At 40.6% G+C, this 15293-nt stretch overlaps 2 protein-coding genes across 2 annotated transcripts; both read right to left on the bottom strand.

Moving 5' to 3' along the window:
- Positions 1–1655: 1655 nt before the first annotated feature.
- pde6gb (phosphodiesterase 6G, cGMP-specific, rod, gamma, paralog b) lies at positions 1656–3732 on the bottom strand. The gene is made up of 4 exons (XM_084341568.1): positions 3653–3732; positions 1968–2189; positions 1839–1879; positions 1656–1754 (listed from the first exon to the last, which is right to left on the bottom strand). Exons 2-4 carry the CDS (start codon positions 2108–2110, stop codon positions 1678–1680), a joined length of 261 nt encoding a protein of 86 aa, XP_084197694.1. The 5' UTR covers positions 2111–2189; positions 3653–3732; the 3' UTR covers positions 1656–1677.
- Positions 3733–6821: 3089 nt separating this feature from the next.
- On the bottom strand, positions 6822–9352 carry oxld1 (oxidoreductase-like domain containing 1). The gene is made up of 2 exons (XM_084342002.1): positions 9157–9352; positions 6822–8091 (listed from the first exon to the last, which is right to left on the bottom strand). Exons 1-2 carry the CDS (start codon positions 9205–9207, stop codon positions 7687–7689), a joined length of 456 nt encoding a protein of 151 aa, XP_084198128.1. The 5' UTR covers positions 9208–9352; the 3' UTR covers positions 6822–7686.
- Between the last annotated feature and the right edge of the window lie 5941 nt (positions 9353–15293).

The following is a 15293-nucleotide window of genomic DNA, read 5'->3' as shown; positions in this document are numbered from 1 at the left end:
TTCTGTGTTTGTGACTTAAGAACTAGTAAAAATAAATAAATAAATAAATAAAATAAAAAATGCCAGGATAATCTTTCTTCCTACAGTCATATGTATAAAATGTGTTTTTCTGGTCTTAAAGGCTGCATTTCAGTTCAAGTTATTATTATTTTTAAACTAAAAATAAAAAAACAGACCTACTTTTACACAATGCAAACCATATTGTTCTTCTTGGAGATCATATCACCCAACCCTACTATTGACGAGCTACTGTATGAATGCAGCTTTAATCAAACCCAGAATGTTGCTTATATGCATTCATGGATGTATGGACTGTATATACACTACAGAATAAATAAATCTCCATTTATATTTTCCTCTTTTTATGTTTTATTTTTTTTCCTCATCCTGTAGAGAGGTCAAAGCTCCATTACACATCTCTTCTGTCCCGCTCGTCCCTCGATACTACAGTGTGATCATTGTGAACGTAATCTGAAGAAGAATCACCAACTCTTCCATCACCAGCTTTATATCATCAGGGAAAAGTTACCTTTGCTGTGATCTCATTGATAAGAACAATGTTTTTACAAGATAAAGTCAGGATTACAGAAATGGCATTATGTGTACAACAGATTGGTACAAGTTTACCGTCCGAACATGAACAGAATGACGGACCAGTGATGACGAAGAGGACGATGGAGAGGAAACTGAAATGATGGAGGACAAGGAGGAAAAATCTACAGGATAACAACAAAAGAGAGCTAAAATATTGATCTTAAAAACACAAATATAAACACACAAATCGTGTGAGAAATAAACATGTAAACATAAAATACATATTTCCATATACATTAATATTATACAAGGGAGATGTACAAATAAGAAGAGATGTGAAACTAATAATATTCAGCTAAGATGAGTTTGACAGTGTGGGCAAATGATGAATGATACACACTACTGCACTGCCAAATCAGGAATTCTGGTTTCCTGAACTTTTATTCTCTGCTGAGCTGGTTTTAACGATTTCATTTTCCTAACAACACTTCTCCACTTAACGTCGTTAAAAATGTGGTTGCAGTTAAAGTTGGTCGAACAGAGGGAAAAGAGGGATGTCTGATGAAGATTATTAACGTTATCCCACTGAAAGGTTACGCTCAGCAATGGCAAGCTGTGTCCAGTCTACAGAACTCAGGTTTTTTAATTTTTTTATTTTTCATGTTCGGCGTTGATGGACAAGCCTCTGAGATGGAGCGAGAGACGCCGGAGCACATGAAGTGGGAACCCACCCACTCCACGGGTTTGTCACTTGAACTCAATCTGAGGCTGCCTTGCTTGTGTAAGTTTCAGGTTTCGTCCGTGAGAAGAATAGAAAAGAAGAGGAAAGTAGGACAGCGAGAGAGGAGAGACAGTGACGCTGAGAGTAACAGTGCAGATCTAGTGAAAGATGTTAGTTATAAGATCCTAAAACATGAGCAGAAGTTGTGAGTGAAGTGCAGAGTCAGAAGAAGAATCCAGCGAAAGAGGACAGAAAGTTTTTTTTTTTTTGTAGATCTTTTTTCTCTTTTTCCATTTTTTGTGTTCGTTACAGGTTGCAGTGGTAGTTTGTCTGGAAGAGTTCCTTTTAGCCTGAGGCAGATGGTTTGAAGTGCATGGACGTGGCCTGTAATCCTCAGAGGATTGCAGGGAGATGTAGAAGGCTCAGATGATGCCGTACTGGGCCAGCTCATGCAGCTCCAGGTGATTGAAGGCCTCCCAGGGGCAAATGACGGTGATGTCTGCAACAGAAACACAAAGATGTGAGGTCATTCAGGTTGTTGTGCAGATCAGAACTGACATGAATCGCACTTCAGTGAACTCACCTGTGCCTAAGCCCTCCATACCAGGGATGTCATCACCAAAGCTGCAAAGAGAGAGGAATTACAAACCATCATTTGCTGTTATTTCAAAAAGGAAATCTTAAGAAATAGTGCGCATCGTTCAAAGCATACCCCTGGATGCCCTTCTTAGGAGGCTTGCTCTTGAACTGACGGGTCTGCCTCTGCTTGAACTTGGGTGGGCCCTTGCGTGGGGTGGCGGGGCCTCCGCTGACACGGGTGGCCGTCTTGATCTCAGCTTTGGGCTCAAGGTTCATTTTGAGCAGTATCTGGTGACTGTGTGCAGGCTGTTGGCTTTAGAGACACCTCTCTGGTGTGTGGTCGTCGTGATGATATCTGTGTGGAAAGGAGACAGGAAGAGCGAGATGATTCATCCAAACAAAGACTTCACTTTGAGTGATATGATCTAAGATGCTCAGTTTAAACATTAAATTCATGCAGCATCCAGCCTGCAGCCTCCGTCACCTCTGTCTGACATTACCCGCCTCTAATCCTCTTATTGTTCTGACAAGCAGCAGGCAGGATTTACACTCATATTTCTCACTGACTGAACGTCTGAGATGGACTACCTTACAGCAGCGTGTTCTGTGAGGATGACCCAATTTTCCCATAATCCCCGGCTCAAGTTAATAAGTGCTCCCCCCTCTCTGCCATTCGCGTGTAATCTTGTTAGAGCAAGGACAACGCGGCAGATATGCTGATCACGCACTGAGGGTCTAAATGATCAATCCGCTCACGGTGTCCCGAGGACAATGACAGTCCTGAGCTCGACTCTGTCTGCTGGCTAAACTGGCCGACGCTCAGCAGTCCCTCCAGAAAGTGACAATATAGTGTAGAAAATGTAGAGAAGAAAATGTATGTAGATCATCTGACAAGCAACCTATAAACAACAAGTAGACCTCCATCGTGATGGATCAGTCTGTTGGGTACAGGGCTGTAGTGGGGGGTCAACACAGATACACTCAGTTGACTCACCTGTTTAAATGAAACACAGGGTTTACTCACCTTATCATAAGTTTACCATAACTTAACGAGCCCCTCCTGGAAGTTCAGATGTTCGGATAGCCAATCCCTTTGAATTCTGCACAACCGTGAATTTTTTTCAACTTCCCTGCAAATTTAACCAATCATCATGATGATGATGATGTTTGGACAAAACTGCAAGGTCGTGCAGAATTCAAAGGAATTGCCAATCACAACTTCCAGACCAGGAGGGACTGGCGAAGTAATGGTAAACTCATGAAAAGGTGAGTAAACCCAATGTTTCATTAGAGGAAGGTGGGTAAACTGAGTTTATGTCTGCTTACCCGCCACTACAGCCCTCTACCCAACACACTGATCCATCACACGGTAGATCTGCTTATGATAAAAATCTGATTCCAAACAATCCACCTGCTTCATTTGGAAAACATCTTGTCTTCTCTGCAACACAAGACACCCAGTGGTAACTTATTTTTTTTATTTGTTCACTCACATCTAACTTTAGCTTTTCTTTGACAAAGTATTTAGTGTCAGTTTCAACACAAACAGTTGCGAAACAACCCAAGAAGTAAACAAAATCTGTGAAACATATTTGTTTTAGTTTGACCTTCGTTGTTCATTCGATGTTCTCTTGAGAATCTAAATCTCCTTTTCAAGAGTGTCGGATCGTTACAGCTTAACATCCATAACAGCCACTGACTTCCATGCAGCTCCAGAACAGAAACATCAACCATCCCCGTCCTTCACGTTTTACTTCCTCAATAATAGATCCCACTTTTGTCAATCAACAGCAGTGATTGTGTCATGGGTCTACTCACCGGCTGCTTGGGTGAAGGACAGCCAGACGAGTGGGGCGTAAGCGCGGCCCGGTCTGTCGAGCAGATGAGAGGAGTTCTATGCTATGCTTGCTGTGAGGGCCACTCGTGCTCAGGGCCCCTCTTATATGCTGAGCCCCTGCAGAAGATTATGAACGCGCCGCCTCCCTCTTTTGATGTCAACACTTCGCACGGATGATGCACACCTGTCTCCAAACTCCATTTTAATAATGTCATGTTGATGTGATGCTGAGCAGTGTTGTCGTTAAGTTTAGATTTGTGGGATTCTTTTAGAAATACGTCAGTTTTCAAAGGTTTCCTGCAGATTCTGGATGACAGTTAACGATGCAAATAGTGTTTGTGATTAAACTAAAGCTTATTTCATGCTCAAATGCATTTCAGTGCTTTACATGATGCAGTCAACAGGATGTAAGCTATTAAATTTGATCTTCTTCAATCTAAAACATGGTCGAGTCCAACTGTTAGAGATTGTCTACAGAAAATTCAAGAAAAAATGAAGCATTACCAATGAACTCACTGATCTGAGATGATAGGATACACAAGATAAACAGTCTGGGATGTGTTGATGCAGATTACGGATGCAGCAGGAAGCTTCCTGAAAGGCCCAGTGTAGCCCACTCCTTCTTTGTTATGCAATCGTCTCACCATCTGCTTCTGGAAGAAAGCCTCCAATCCTCCGTCCTGCAGAAGTCTCGGAGATCATCTTAATGTACGTTTCAGTGTAATTACATTTGGCAGAGCAATAATCCAACACCAGCCTCCACACCTAAAATCAATCACTGAACTGCTAATCAGGACTTCTTGTTAGGTAGTTGTTGTTTTGCCTAAAAGATATCCTCTAACAGAAGTCATAGATATAGAATGATGAGACCATCAGCGTTGACATTGGTTCCATATAAATCTCACTATCACGATACAGTGTTGTCTGCCACCACTCTCTGAGGAAAAAGGGAACAATCCAGTTGTCTTTGCAACAGCGGCGCCAACAATAATATCACATGGAAACGATAAGGAGGAAAGTTGTCTGTTTGCCACTTTAAGTAAAAGTACAAAAGAATTACCATCAAAGTATACTTGAAGTACCAAAAGTAAAACTACTCATTCTGCATTTCAGAATATATTATAATTATATGTAACTAAAGTAACTAATCACTAAAGTTGTTCAGTAACTGCAATGGAGTAACAAGCAAAGTAATTGCCTCTGGACTGTAGTGGAGTACAACTAAGTACAAGTACCTCAAAACTGTCCTTAAAGGTGCCACCTTTCTAGCTTCAAACAGTGTTCTGTGGACCTTATTTTCCTCTTATTCAGGTATGGAAAAAATGAATATGTCTGAGTTTGTATTATAACCTCATTAATATTGTAAATATTAAAATTCTGAGTGTTAATTCCTTCTACAAAACTACATATTGCCCCTTTAACTAAGTACTTGAAGAAATACTTAGTACTTAGTTACTTTTGAGCACTGATCTGATGTGAATGTGATTAAAAACACTCACCTCACTCAGTATAAAGTCTGATTAACAGTTACCCAGTCAAATAAAATGGATTTGTCCCAGTTCCTGTCTGTGATTTTGGGACATGTGCGGTGGGCGGGGCTTAATGTTTGTCATCACTGGACACAGGCCGTGTTGGTCCAACCGCTCCTGATGACCCCTAAGCTCTCAGCAGGAGGGCACACGTGCCGGCTCCCTGTACACTGTTAATGATCACTGTCGTGTGACTGGCAGAGATTTACAGTCTGTGCCTGATCAATATGAAGCTAGTAACATTTTCTAATAACCATCATTAATAAGTTGTATTTTTAAAATGAATTGAACTCTAGTGAATAGTTATTTGACTGAAATGAAACGCTTCGCTAAACTATTTGTTAAGAAATTGTAAAGATTTACAAACACTAGTTGCAATTTTACAATAAGCAATTGCTTAAAGGAACAGTTCACACAAAAGTAAAAGGTTTAAACTGCCGGGGTAAACATAAGCTGTCTTGAATTGGGATTTTTTTTTAAAGATGTTAAAGGATTAGTTTATTCACACTGACTCAACATGATGGAAAAAGTCTGCATTAATGTGACCCTTAAACACTGAACTTATGTAGTAGAATTAGATGGAATATTTTCATGTAATTAAAATACTTAAAGCTGCTGGTTCAGGCAAATCATTTTGAGTTTCATCAGTGTATAAAGTAATCCACAAGGATTCTGATTCAAACATGTTTGTAATCCAATGGATAACGTTACTACAGTACATACGTTTTACTAAATTGTATTCAGTAACTGACTACATTACAAAGTAATCCTGCCTGACTCTGGATCAGATGTAGCTTCACGTTATACGATATTAGACGCTGGCATGACGCAAAGTGACACATTGCAGCGGTGGCATCGGCTCTAATCTGCCTCCAGTTTTTTCCTCCACGTCACAGTCGTCGGGTACAGCGTTCCCTACTGTATATGATCAGATCGTAATCCGCTGCGTGACCCAGATCAAAGAATAACTGCAGGCTGCAGGGAGCTGCCCACTGGTACCTGTGTGATCATCACTATTGGAGATCAGGGCCAGCCTCCCCTCATACAGGGGAGCTGTGACACATTCAGGGACCAGACTCAGCTGAGGGACAGACGTCATTCTGACATCTGAACATGCTCTGCTTCTTTTCTGATACATCCATCAGATCATTATGTCTGGGCTGCAAGAACACTCCTTCAGTCATCAAAAAAATCATTTAGATTGTATTACGTTTTGACTTTTATAGATTTAAAAATAAAGATTTCATATTTAGGCAGACAATAATGATGTATTCTGTACAAGTTATTACATATAAAAGATGTTTTTTTAAAGGAAACCAATTCTTTAAGAAGCTTAAAGATCTGGTTTGCATTCAGGACTTCTGTTGGAAGAGCTTTCTCATATTATTACTGTTGTGAATACAGTCTGATATCATTTGAACTCTTCCTGAAAAGGAGCTGGTTGAGCCTGTTGGATAAACCCACACAATGATGAAATGAACAAGTTAAGAGGATCAGACCAAATATTTTATCCTCATGAGAGCAGACAGACAGGTTTATGTCAGTCTGGCACTCCCTAGTGGCTCATACTTGTGGCTGAAGTGTTGCAGAGGAAACCAGTTCTCAGATCAGTTTGCTCAAGTCATCTTCACAGGAACATTTATTTCACAAACAACCCTTAAAAATATACGTTTCAAATACATCATTTAAATTACATACTCTTAAATAAAAGCAAATGATTAGTAAAGATAAAAATATACTTTTAACGCTTCAGTTCAAACTTCAAACAAAATGATTATTATAACAAATGTGCAAAATGTGCTTCATGACTAAAGCAACAAGACAATAAATCAGGTTGGGTTTGTCGGTGACTCAAACCTAAAGAACAATTCTAGTTTGAAATAACACAGGTCTGATTTCTCTAATGTTTGACATGATTCCTATCAGTAATAACCACAGTGTATTAAAAAGTTAAAGATATGATATCTAACATTTCTGCATTAAAATGTCTTAAAATGACTTGTGTGCTAACATTATCACAAACCAGAGAAATCAAGTTAATTCAAAGTAACGTGTGCGTTTTGTTTGTGACATGACATAAAACATTTCTGATACAACAACTCCCGTGATCCCAAACTACTTCATGACATCATTAAACTACCACTGTTCTGATTTTGAAAATAATACTGTGCGTTTAATTGCTGAGCTTTGGCAACAACAGACATCACCAGAAGGAAGTCTGACAAGTCAAGAAACAGGAACAGTCAGACAGGCTGGAAACAAAACCCCATGTTTGCAAAACTGGTGGACTCCTGAAGTCAACAGCTACCTAAACTTTCCACCTGCTAATCTGGTAGCTCAGTTTTCTTAAATGTTCCACAGATATGAAATGAACAACCCACAAGAGGAGAAAGTGAACATGTGGAGGTAAAGTCAATAACTGGAGTGTGTTATAAAGTGCTAACACTCAGCCAGTAAAAGGTTGTCAATGGCAGTAAACACATCAGTCACGTCTTTTTCATCAGCCTGATCTCCATCTTTAAGTAGGTTTTGAGGTTCTCGTCCAGGACGTTCTCCTCGATAGCGGTGAGCGCCCGGTCCCCTCCGTCGTGGTAGTACGCCAGCAGCTGCTCCGCGTGTTCGATCCACACACAGTTGTGACAGCCGCTCATGCAGCAGTGGGTGGGGGCCGGCGGTGGACCCTGGTCAGGAGACCAGGTGGAGGGACTGCGGCTTGGCTCTGGTTCAGTGCACTCAGAGAAGTCAGTCAGTGTGGAGGGAGCAGGTGAAGCAGGTGAGTCTGGTCCAGTGGAGAGGCAGCGAACGGTCCCACATTGTGGACTTCTCCTCCACAGCTGCAGAGGGCAGCGATAGAAGCCATGTCTCATGTGTAGCAGGGAGAGGACGCACAGCTGGAAAACAGCAGAACATGACATCAAACTCAAATCAAACTTCCCTCTTTTTGTATTCTTCTGTTCAAAACTTCATTTGCAAAATCTTTCAGTATGTTCCTTTATTGATGTTGAACAGAGTAAAACAATATTAAATTGTGTTGTTCTTTAAGGTCAGTCAATTAAGATATTTCTCTTCTGATTAAAATGTTTTTCCCAGAAGGACACAGTGCACCATTAATTTGTGCTTCTTGTCGTGAGAAAACACTGGGAAACTAAGGAAAATGATTTAAAGTTTACAGGACCCAGGTTTAAAAATATGGGAATTCCCCTTTAAGTACATTTTTGATGTACTTGTAATCTATTTGAATATTTTCATTTTCTGTTACTTTATACTTCTACTCTACAGTTGAGAGGCAAATACTATATTTTTTACTCCACTTAAGTGCAAACTTAGCCTTCTGCACTGTGGTATTGTTACTTTTCTTAAGTACAAGATCTGAGTACTTCTAACCATCTCTGGCAGCCATGTTATTAACATCATGAGCGACATCTGTGTTTCACCAGTCAAAGTTTGCAGTGTGAGAAAGGTCTGTTTCCAAACGATCTATCTAACTGGACATTACATTTTCCCAGTGTGTTCCTGTCTTGTATTTAAATGTCGTTTTTAATGACTTACACTTGCATCGACATTTAAATCATAATGTAATAATCACAGCTAAAGTCTCTAAACCTAAACACGTTAACAGAAACTATAATCTGAAAGCCATCAGGACAGGACAAGACATAAATATTCATAGGGAGTTAACGGTGGCTAACCCAACAACTTCACAGCTCTGGCCCAAAGCTCGGTTGAACTTTCCAAGCTAGCTGTCTTAGCCCTCAAACAAAATGGATACTTCCCGCTGTTAAAACAGTGGATATCATGGTGTATTCTCTGCAGATAGTACCAACAGGTGTGACTAAAGGAGAGGTTGGTTCAAAGTCAACCTGTCAGATCAGCTAAGGTTGGATTCATGCTAGTTTAGTAACGTTAGCTTCTCTACCGTTAGCTCTACACTACCGTTAGCTTAGCCAGCTACCAACCTTTTGTAAGGACATGGACGACCTCAGCACGTTCACACCCAAACCCAGCATCGTCGGAGAAAGTAAGACTCTCGGTTATGTGTCGTTGTAACTCATTGTCTTTAAACTCCACATGTTATAAAGCTGCTCCTTCCTTCAGACGAGGTCTCACCGGGTCTTGCAAGCTAATTGCGTCAGTGAACATTTCTCTGGATCGTCACTCTGTGTGTGGTTGTAAACAGAAGCTTTGATTGGCTGACAGAAAACAATGTGACCAATCAAATAGCGCTCATTAAAATTTAAACCAATAGAAAGCGGGGAATAGTTTCTGGGCGGATCCAGAAAAGAAAGACTGCACTTCCACGTGTTGTCCAGCAGGTGTCAGTATTTCATCTGTATTTCCCATGTAAAGATCCAACAAAGTGGTAGTTATTTATTTATTTATTTATTTATTTATTTATTTTAATAAAGCTAAAACAAATATCACATCAAGGGACAACAAGGACCATAAATCAATCCACATCTTAAAGAAAATTATAATCCATATTATTTAGCATTAACAAAAGAATGTATCATTTGAGTTTTTGTTAAGAGACCAAAGTAACTGCAATGTAGGTCCGTGTTTATTTTGTATTGTTGCCATGCACCACTTAACAGCCCAGCTAATTGCACTGTACCAGACTGTTTGCAGCAGAGAGGTGCCCAGTCAGGGCCATGTCATCAGTTCCTGAGACCAAGCACAACACATTTTCCATTCAGCTGCACGGATCAACAGCATTACGAGGGCCTATTGATTGTGTGTTTACAATGTCCTTTAAAATCAAGAGGCCTATGTTAAACATTTATCCTCACAACTATCTCCTATTCCTGCAGAATTACTGTTCGTTTCACTAAAACAAAAGCAGCAGGAAAGAGAAGAATCTCCTTTGTCATTTGTCACGTTCAGAAGTCAAGATTAGAAGTAATGTAGAGGACAGAGAGATGGACCTGAGTCACATGAATCCAAAAAGACTTGCAACTTGATTTGAAAACCAAGGACTCTTGATTTAACTTGGACGTTAGCCTTGTCTGTTAGAATGAACCATGTCCCATAATTAAAAATTGAGTTAGAACAGATGAACTCTCATCCTTCAGTAGCAAGAGGTCAAAGTGAGTCTGGCTTTGCAGAGCAACAGACAGACAACAGGCGATACCTTGAATGATCACATTTGAATGTAAAGACTTGACAAAAAGCAGATGGCGACAAGCAAAACACAACACAACAGGAATTGTGTCTCACACCAAGAAACACAGGTAACGCTCTATAATAACGACATGTAATGAGGCTCTTGTTTGTCCTTTTAAGACAGTATAGCTGTTAATGGCTCAATAAATAGATTATATGACATTTATAATAACTTATAAGAAACTTATTGACAGGTTATAGATGCTTAAAGCCTTATGAGTTTCTTATAATTGTTTATAACAAAATTTAACAGATCTAATAAGTTTAATTAACTGGCCTGTTATGTCGTTATTAAACCTTTATTCATATATCAGTTTCTAAACTGTTAACAACTTTCTCATAAGTGCTTATATATGTCTCATAATCTAATGATAAGTTTGTTTATGATGCTATTATTAATGCTTATATAATTGTATTAATGTTCCTAAGACTCTTACATATAAGGGCCTTATTACCTATTAACTATGGCTTATTAAAACACCTGATTAGTTTTTAATTATTCTGAAGCTTATTTTAATGTCATATACTAACTGTTAATGTGTTTAAATGCTTTAAATGGCATCATATTTGGTGAAGGCTGAATAATGACTTGTTTAGGACTTGGACTTGACTCAGGAAGTCAGTGCCAACAATGACTTGGTCCCACCTCTGGCTAAAGAAACTGATATGTGTCCCATACACTTGCACTGGAGCTGGAGTCATATTTACAGTTACATTATGTAACTTAAGCAGAAATCATTGTCAAAGGCTCACAAAAATGTTTCTCCTCGAGGTATTTACAGTGACCCAGATCCTGAGATTTCTTGCACTGAGAGAGCTTTACAGCCATGTAAGCAGATTTGGTGAATGAAATGGTTCTTTCATGCTGGTGAGTGAAAGTAAACCCCCTTTTGGTGCGGTTCTTCCTCGTACCATACCCTGCCAATTTCTTAACTATTTGACCCATGCACTGATGCGTGAGGAGGTGTGTGTGTGTGTGTGTGTGTGTGTGTGTGTGTGTTTAGCATGTGGAGGAGAGGGAGTGTGAGTCTTTGCTCCCCACAGACCTCAGTGTTTGCAAGCCACCTCCATGGTAACGCGGCGTGGAAACACAGCAGCTGCTCGGCCTGGCATGAGATACCAGGTGTGTGGTGGGGCATGTTATCTCACCAGGGGCCCTGGTCACAATGTGACTTTATTCCAAGGAGAGGTTGTCCCTCAGTCGCAGTCACGCTTCACAGGAACTCAGACCTTTATTCGAACACATAAAGCCGAGCACACTTAAAAGGCCGCTGATATTATTCTGAAAGAGGAGACGGATTGTGTCATCTCTGAATAGACTGCAGAAGGTCGCTGTGTACACAGACAGAATAAATGAACAGAGGCATGAGTTTAAATAGCCTCAGTGATTCGGTCATGGTCTTATGATAATGGCTTTATGATTATCATAATAGATTTCATTCCACAGAGGTTTTTGTAGTTTGAGGCGTGCCTGGTGGTTCGTACTTCATCATGAATGCAGGTCAAACAGAACTGTTTTTTCCTTGGAAATAATAACGCTGTATAAATGGATTAGTTTTTTCAAAATTCACTAAACCAGTTGATGTTGTGATAGTGTTAACGGTGGCATAGTTATGTACTCTGAATGGTTACATGTGCAGATAGAAAGATTTGTGTAAAAATAAAACAATGAGCCAAAAGATACCAAAACGGGAATGGAGTTTGATTTTCTTTTACGTTATTTGTTCATACTCATATTCTGTCGATAAGTTTAGTTGATTATTGAATGTTTAAATGTTAAAATTCTAACATGCAGCTCCTTTAAACCTGGATTTACCTTTTTTGGACACTTGGGGGAAGTGCAACACGCTGTAAACAACACAGCAACTTTAGATAGTAAGGCGTATACAGTAATAACAGCTGCCTGTTTACACATCGAGCAGACACTGATCGACTTTATCATCTGTTTGGAGACACATTCCTGCTGCTGTTGCTGGTAATTAAGTCAATGAAAGCAGAGAGATTAAACCAAAACAGTAGAGTTAAGTAACAGTAAAAACCAAAACAAGGAGCCTAAAGACGCTAAAATGTTCTGTAGAGCTGAGAGGACCTGATATATCCTGACATAGCATCAGTTCCCTATTTACACATCCAGCAGACACGGAGCCATGTTAGCATTTATTTGTGTCCACCTGATGAATCTACGTCCAATATTTACCCTCCTTTTAGCTCTGTTTTGGTCTCCACCAACTCCTGAGAACAATTTGTCTCTTTAGCTGACAGGACGATAAATTGGAAGAAATATGGACGAATGACTCCGGGAAGAAACCTGGAGAGAGCAATGGAAAACACAAGTCAACCAGGAAAATTGGGAGTGTTTGCACGTGAGGGGAAGACTTAATCAAAAACAACGAGCTGAAAGATGCTAAAATGCTCAATAGAGCTGCAGGGGAGTCAGGGTCTAATAACATTATAATAAGAATAATTAAAATGCAAGAAAAATATTGATTAGTGCAGCTTTAAGTAAGATTTCAATACATACATTTGACTTGTAATGGAGTATTTTTACACTGTGGTATTCTTATGTTTACCTATTGTAAGTAAAGGATCTGAGAGTTTGCGTTCCTGTATGATTTAATACGGCTCACGGTTAAGATGTTGTAGTGTTTGTATCAGCCTGTGGAGGTCAGCTCAGAGACTCGCTGAAGTATGTCAGGTATGCGAGCGCTGAGGAGGCTGAGGGCTCCGTTTTCTCCAACGCTGCCACCAGACTTCCCTCACAAACAGTCCCCGCTGCCGGATTGGGTTCCTCTCAACACCTTTTTCTCTTGGAAATCCTGGAGCCCCCGCTTTACCTCCGGCAGCCGTTTCCTGAGGGGCCCTCGGCTCGCAGACTGAGGCAGAGACAGATTAAGTCAGGCACATGACGAATACTTACAGAAAAGAAGCTCAAGGGAAAGAGGCTATTTTTGAATCTGACGCTTTCAAAACATTTCACATGACCCAGCGGTTCCAGAGAAGGACAGACTGAGGACTCCCGTGGGTTCTACGTTCCACATATCAAAATTTTTTTACTCAGTGGAAGATAATATTATATGTATAAAGGTTCCAGTTTTACCTATAGCTTTATAGCACAGTGAGTAAAGTTATGTAGCATCACATTATTGCATAAAAAAGGTACATTCCCTTTCTTTTCCCACTCCAAGTTCTTAAACATTTGCTGTCAGCGCAGTTCACAGTTAAATTTCACAACATAATCAACAAGACGGTCACATATTTTGTCACGTTAGAGGATGGCGGTGTCTTTTGGTCAGCCCCACCACGCCAGACTGAAATATCTTGACAGTCACTGGATGGATTGCCATTGATTTGAGGCAGCTGTGACTCAGGAGGTAAAGCAGGTTGTCAAGTAATGGTAAGGTTGGTGGTTCGATACCCGAATCCCCGGGGCCTGGGCAAGATACTGAACCCCAAATTATCCCTGATGAGCAGGCTGGCATCTTGCATGGCAGCCTCTGCCATCAGTGTGTGAACGGGTGTATGTGTTGTAAAGCGCTCTGAGTGTTCAGTAGACTGGAAAAGCACTGTATAAATGCCATTTTGTGCCAGTCCGTACTTTTCAGCTGTCACCTGCGAGTGTTTTAGCATGAAGTTTACGTTGTTCTTAAAGGAACAGTCCACCAAAAAATGAGATCCCAAATTGATTTGAAAAGACGTTATTTACACCCTTCATACGCTGCTGAGCTCGTGCTCCCACCTCAGACGCTTTTAGCTCAGCAGCCACAGTGAAGATCTCGGTTTAAAAACAGGGTGTGAATAACGTCTTTTCAGATCAGTTTGGGATCTCAGAGTTTTCTGAGACTTGGATCATACATTTAAAAACAAGTCACCAGCTACTTCAGTTGTTTAGGAGAATGCTGTGACACTGTTTTGCTGTGAAGCTCCAGAAATGTTATGTGGACTACAAATTTGGCTTTATGGATAAAAGTCAGAGGGAAGAAATCTCATTTAAAGAACTCTAATGCAGAAATTGTTTTGAGGGATCATAATATTTTTTTAAAAAAAGCTCACCCTGACCTGAACGAGTCACAGCTTTGCTCAGTGTGGCTGCAGGCGTCCTGCATGAGAAGGATTAGCTTCATCACTGATAATCCTGGTGAAACCCTGCGTGCACAAAAAGGCCTGGCGGCATTTCTTACAACTTGCTGCACATACTACAACACTGTGCGGTCCCACTACGTATGGGAAAGATTTTCCAGGAATGCAACCCAAACAAAGATAGAGAATAAAAAAAGAATTTCAGAAATGCATTTGTTAAACAAATGTCGTATGTGCCGATAGTCAAATCTGTAGCGTGTGACCTCAAGTCAGAGGCGTAAGATATGATTTCTTCTCCTGGAAGGTTCAGCAGAGGTTAGTTTATCTGGGATCATGTAATGTGCCTCAGATACAGTCGTGGTCCTCATCATGAAGTATTTTCTGGCTGCAGCTGTGTCAACAGTCTGGGCAAACAGCTTCCACCCAGTCCTTTAAACAGGCAACAGTGGCACAAGGTTTTTCTGTTTGCCTGCACCCACTTTATGTGCTGAAATGCACCAACAATGACGTCTCTGATGAAAACTGAGTATCTTTTCTATTTGAGGATCTGTGAGGATGAGCTCAGAATCTGACAGCCTGTGTTTAAAAGGTAGCAGGGACGTGTTCTGGTGCTCAGGTGTCCTTCCTCAAGGTCCTCCTGGACGACTCACAGCACCAGCTTTGTCCCGAGCGTACAAAGACCACACTGTTCATGTAGCTGGAGAGGACGGCGGCCGCGCCGCAGCCCCAAAATGACAAGTCATTGACACACCTCAAGTGGTGACTTGTCAGAATTGGCAGAAACATGTTTGTGTGTGTGAGGAGGCTGAAACAGGAGACTGGATGGAGTCTAGAATGAAAACAAAGATTAAAAAAA

Source organism: Pagrus pagrus (genome assembly GCF_965226575.1).
Source record: "Pagrus pagrus genome assembly, chromosome: 21".
Classification (NCBI taxonomy): domain Eukaryota; kingdom Metazoa; phylum Chordata; class Actinopteri; order Spariformes; family Sparidae; genus Pagrus; species Pagrus pagrus.
The sequence above is the reverse complement of the archived record's forward strand: the minus strand, read 5'-3'. Positions and strand labels throughout refer to the sequence as shown.